At 41.4% G+C, this 6,145-nt stretch overlaps 1 protein-coding gene across 1 annotated transcript; it reads left to right on the top strand.

Annotated features, from left to right (window-relative positions):
- Positions 1-1,273: 1,273 nt before the first annotated feature.
- LOC113007110 (voltage-gated potassium channel regulatory subunit KCNF1-like) lies at positions 1,274-5,336 on the top strand. Its single transcript, XM_026143520.2, has one exon. It carries the CDS (start codon positions 3,072-3,074, stop codon positions 4,566-4,568), a length of 1,497 nt encoding a protein of 498 aa, XP_025999305.1. The 5' UTR covers positions 1,274-3,071; the 3' UTR covers positions 4,569-5,336.
- The last annotated feature ends 809 nt before the right edge of the window (positions 5,337-6,145 follow it).

Below are 6,145 nucleotides of genomic sequence, written 5' to 3'. Positions count from 1 at the left end.
ACAGATTTTGCTTATGCAAAGGCATGCAAAGATAAGCCAAACTTAAAAGCTAAGTAATGCTTTTCAGTGTAAATAATACATAAACTTTACTTCTCAATAAGTTTTAGACAGTTACACAGATAAAATAATACTAAAATAAAAATAAATGGTATCTATTTGTTACTATATTACTATCATTGTTTATTGAATTGTAATTATTATGCTTTGCATTAATGTGAAACGCCAACAATCTAAACTACATTTTTTTGTAACTTTTCCTCATCATAAAGTGTAAAGAGACATAAAACGGATCCATACACTCCCTGACAACTTCATTAAGTACACCTCGTTCAATTACATGATAACAACTCAATGAATTTAGGCATGTACATGAGATAACCTTCAAACTGAGCATCAGAAATTGTAAGAAAGGTGATTTAAATAACTTTGAATGTGGCATGATTGTTGGTACCAGACAGGCTGGTCTGAGTATTTCAATATTGCTGGTCTATTGGCATTTTCCTGCTCAATCATCTCTAGGATGAAAAAAAGTACCTTTGGCTGCTCCCTTACTTCCTAAGAGGTTCCCACATGGAATGAATTCACGTGCTTTCATTTGGCATGGATTTTACACCAAATGCACTTCCTAATGCAATCCTCCCATTTTTAGAATTGATCAAAAAGGAGAAAATATCCACTGAACAGCAGTACTCTAGGCCAAAATGCCTTGTTAAGGTCAGATGAGAATGACCAGACTACTTTGAGTTGAAAGGAAGGCAACTGTAACTCAAACAACCACTCTGTAAACTCACACTAAACCATTAAGCAGATGTATTATAGCAGCAGAAGGCTACACTAGGTGCCATTCTTGCCAGCTAAGAACAGGAAACTGAGCCTATGGTTTGCACAGGCTCACCAGAATTGGACAACAGAAGATTAGAAAAATGAGCCTGATGAGCTTCGATTTCTGCTGCAACATTCAGATGGCAGAGTCAGAATTTGGCATAAATAACATGAGAGCATGGATCCATCCTGCTTTGTGTCAATGGTTCAGGCTGTAGGTGGAGTGCATACTTTTTACAGTTTGACCCCCTTACTACTAAGTGAGCCTCTTACACATCACATCATACCTCAGTATTGTTGTTAACCCTGTCCAGTCCATTAAAACTACTATGTATTCATCTTCTGATCAGCAGGATAACACACCATGTCACAAAACTCAGATAATCTAAAACTGGTTTCTTGAACAGGACAATGAGTTCACTGCACTCACATGGCCTCCACAGTCACCAGATCTCAATTTAAAAGAGCGCGTTTGGGATGTGGTGGAATTGGATATCCAATGGAAACTCGGCTGATAAAACTAGAGCAGCTGTGCGATGCTATCATATCAATATGGTCCAACATCTCAGAGGAATATTTGCAGCACCTTGTTGAATCCATGCCATGAAGAATAAAAGGAGTCCAACCTGGCACTTGCAAGATGCACCTAATGAAGTGGCTGGTCTGTGTTTGAGACCTATTAATCAGCCTTAAAGACTGAGTTTTAACTCCTATGTGAAGATTTTTAATTTCTACATTTCATATCACAATAAATTTCCATGAGTTAAAAAATGAAGTAATGACTGCACGTAAATGACATTTACATCCTAACTATAGCAGTCAAAATTTAAATGCAATATATTTTGTCATCTTTTCTTTTTTCTTTCTTTCTTTGATTTTTTTTTTTTTTTTTTTTTTTAGAATTTAGAGGAAATGTGGTCAAAATTGAGTTCTCATCGTTCCTATGTGGCTTTTCTTCCTCCCACAGTCCACAAATTACGCATGGTCATTCTAGATTGACCATAGGTGTGAATGACTGATAAGTGCAAACATGGGAAGTGTTTCGAAGATAGCTTAAGATGCAGTCGTTCAAAGATATTGTCTGTAGGTGGAGACAAAGAACAAGACATGCAGAATGGCTGCTGAAAGCCATTCAAGCTGTTACTTCAGTGAGCTGGAGGTCTGATCAGGTGAACTCGGTGTTCAACTTATAAAAAGACAAGAAATACATAAAATAAACACACAGAAAATAAATATTCTGGAAAATATATTAAAAATGTGTATAGGCCAAAAGTGTAAGAAAAACGCATTACAGTAAAGCTGCCACTGATTGTAATTTCCAGCCAGTTATAGGAGCCAGTTACGTTTTTTTCAGTTGCTTTTCCTTAAAAAGCCTCGATTACTCCTCATATTAAGTACTTGATAATTAGCTGTTTGCTGAGCTGTTGCGCTGCGTGATAATGAATTCAAAATGGATGATGGGTTAAGATTTCATCCGCTGTTGATGGAAAAATGGATGATTTGATTAACTGCCACTTTAACCAGTTGTTGTTCTCCTCCAACCCAACCCAGTGGTACGACTATGACCCTACCGTTTCACAAATCATCACATGCCTTGGAGATTTATGATCTGCGCCTGGCTGCACTGCGCGAGCGGAAGACATCCAGCGAACTTTAAAAAATAAAAGCATAACATGCCAAGATAATAGGTCGGGTGGGGCTATAGCAAGCTGAGTGAATATTAGAACAAACCATAACTTTTAGTATAATGCGCTAATTTATTATTGAACAAATTATACATTGAATTTTGCATGTGCTACTATTGGCATCCCATAATGAACATAACTTGGCGTACAATTTTGGGAACAAAGAGTGTGTCTTTAAATTATACATTAAATAAACAGCCTGCTCCACTTTTACCTGTCTCATACTGCTATACGTGTTTTATTGTGAAATTTAAGCCTGGAAATCTCGGTTTGCTTTGGTTATGGCACGCTTGATAGTAGGCGCACTTCAATGCCAACTTTCTCAGAGCGCACAGGCGCAATGATCACTGCCAAACACAGCTGAGTGGAAGTGAGGAGACTTCACGCTGCATTCAGTGTCTGAGCATACACTTTTTTCTAACCTAAAAGAACAGAAATTAGAAGGTTTGTCGGTTGTTACGCACAGCGCCAGAGCTTCTAGTGACTTGCGTTAACTTTGTCAGAAAACGGATTCAGTTATAATCTCAAAGAGTTTGGCTGTTTTCTGGCGGACTTGTCAGAATAATGTGGGGCTTCCAGAGGACGCGGTATGCAGACTGCAACGGTTCTGAGGCCAGTGAAGAGACTGAGATTGTGGTGAATATCGGCGGAGTGAAACAGGTGTTGTATGGAGACGTGTTGACTCGCTTCCCGGAGACTCGACTGGCAGAGCTGGTGGACAGTTCACTCAAATCTTCTGAAGAAATCTCATTAATATGTGACGATTACGACCCGGACACGGGAGAATTTTACTTTGACAGAGACCCCGAAGCTTTTAAGTGCATAATTGAGTTGTATTATTATGGGGAGATACACATGAAACGAGGCATATGTCCAATTTGCTTCATGAAGGAGATGGAGTTCTGGAAAATTGACTCGGATTTTCTGGATGAATGTTGCAAAAGCCACCTGAAAGAGGTAGAGGATGAACTTGCAGAGATAGCCGAGAAAGTGAGAACTATCCTTGTCGACAGAGAAGGCGATCCGTCTGCAGGGGGCTGGCAGCGCTTCCAGATATGCCTCTGGCGGTTGATGGAAAAGCCAGAATCGTCCCTGCCTGCCCACATAATCGCTATAGTTTCTTTCATCTTCATCCTCATCTCCTCCGTGGTGATGTGCGTCGGCACCATCCCCGACCTGCAGGTGGAGGACTCGGAGGGTAAACTCACGGAGCATCCGGTCCTGGAGGTCATCGAGACCGTGTGCATTGGCTGGTTTACTATTGAATACCTCCTGCGTCTGATCTCTTCCCCAAATAAAATAAAATTCGTACTGTCCTTCATGAATATAATCGACTTCATGGCGATCATGCCCTTTTATGTGGTGCTGATTCTGACCTCCTTCGGCGCGGGAGTGATGGAGCTGGCTAATGTGCAGCAAGCAGTGCAGGCTTTACGCATAATGCGCATTGCGCGCATTTTCAAGCTGGCTCGCCATTCCTCGGGACTCCAGACTCTGACATCTGCCCTAAAGAGCAGCCTGAAGGAGCTCGGACTGCTCCTCATGTACATGGGCGTGGGGGTATTCCTTTTCTCGGCTTTGGGCTACACTATGGAGCAGAATCACCCGGACACCTTGTTCACCAGCATCCCACAGTCTTTTTGGTGGGCTGTGATCACCATGACCACAGTGGGGTATGGAGATGTCTACCCTAAGACCACTTTAGGTCGGTGTAACGCGGCTATCAGCTTTCTCTGTGGGGTCATCGCCATAGCCCTGCCTATACATCCCATCATCAACAATTTTGTCTTGTTCTACAACAAGCAACAGGTGCTGGAGACTGCGGCCAAACATGAGATTGAACTGATGGCACTGCGCACCGGCGGCGAGCTCATGGCTGCATCTGGCTCCCATAAACATATTTGCGGTGCAGGGGCCTGGGACAACGACATGCGTTCCGGTCACAGCGATACGTTCATTCCCTTACTGAAGGATCCCAGGGGAGGGGCGGGCATCCAGACCCCTAGCATGGACACAAGCTTTGAAAGCACAGCCGAGGCCACTGAACATTTTATCTCATGAAAGGGAAACCCCCCTTACATTAAAAAGTCAGCAAAAGAAGAAACATCATGAAATTAATTATTCAGTTTTGAATTATTCAAACGTAACTTGACAAATTTGGTTTAATGACACCGCCGTGACTGCAGAATGTAAATAGTCTCGTGGACAGAAGAAGGCTTTAATGCTTTCCAGGGACCTTTAAATGCATTGAGGATTTGCGCCTGTTAAACAGACATATGTGTGAGATATTGAATTGATGAGCTGTGCCTTTGCGCAGTGACTCGCTGTAGGCTGAGGGGTTCTGTTCAAACAGCCAATACACCGATTCCCCCATGTAGACATCTTATGTAACACGCCCATAGTCCTCACACTTATACTGTAGACCGCATTGTAGCGTAGTCCTCTGTACAGAAATATATACATCACAGTAAATGCTTTTAGTAACGCAGACAAGCAGCTTTAGTCAAGAGCACAGATAAATGTAATGACCCCAGGATTGATTTGTGAGAGTGTATAGACATCAAAACAGAGCTGAAGAAAAGCTGAAGGTGTTTGGATACAGACCACATGCCATACATTCAAATGAGGTAGGTGACTGTATCACTGCAACGTGTTGCAACCAAAGGTGTATGATGGGGACACAAAGCAACATAAGGCTGGGGGTGGGTTTATTTTTGCTGCTGCCTGTAATCGTCATGGCATCATTGTAATTTTTTTTGTAACTGACACTATATGATTGTGAGGTAATGCATCAAACATAAAGCCCGTCTACTGTGCAGGAATTTTTAATGCAGCGTCTGTGTCATTGGACTGAATTTCTCGTTAAGCTCGTGTTGCCGACATCGGAACTTCAGAGGCTTCCTTGCCTGCAAGACATGTTCCTGTAAATGGGTTAAAATTTTTACAGCAGTCGTCACCATCTCTGCAGAGGTTCCGAGGAATAAACTTGACCAGCGAGTTGTAGATGAGGGAAAGAAGCAACAGGCAAAACAAAAACGCTCGTGTATAACTCTATACATTCGTTTTTCAGCGTTCGGGGAAATACAATGAAGAAAAATACATAAAAAGAATAAATAAATAAATAATAGAACTGTCTGGAAAGCAGGTAATGGATTTTTAAAGAAACTTGAAACCACCGTGTATTTTCGCACTGCCTCATATGTTCCAGAGTGAACTCTTAAATTGCCCTAATGGGGGCTATTTTTAAAGGTTACATTTTCACGGTTTGAAAGGTGTCAGCTCCTACGCCATTAGTCTGAGTGACATGAAATTTGCTGCACAAATAAACCAGTCCTTAGAAAAATTAGGCGGCACAGTAGGGGAGCTATAATTAAAATCTGGCACGTTTCATTCAGAAGTCATGTCTAATGTGGCTTTTAAACTTTTAAGTCATTGCTCTCAGTTGAAAGCCCCTAAAGTTCTATAAGGTAACTTTTTTTTATTGCAATTTTCTTGTGAGGTGGGTTATTATCTGAATAATTTATGATACATTTTGTCTTGATATTTGATTATATCTGTCCTGAACAACTTTAGATACATAGAGTAACCCCTGATTGCAGAGAACTCAGCTGGTTATGTGTTAGTGTCTCTCTGGATTG

This window comes from Astatotilapia calliptera, chromosome 15, assembly GCF_964374335.1.
Source record: "Astatotilapia calliptera chromosome 15, fAstCal68.1, whole genome shotgun sequence".
NCBI classification, from domain to species: Eukaryota; Metazoa; Chordata; class Actinopteri; order Cichliformes; family Cichlidae; genus Astatotilapia; species Astatotilapia calliptera.
Note: the sequence above shows the minus strand (reverse complement) of the source record. Positions and strands in the feature narration are given on the sequence as shown.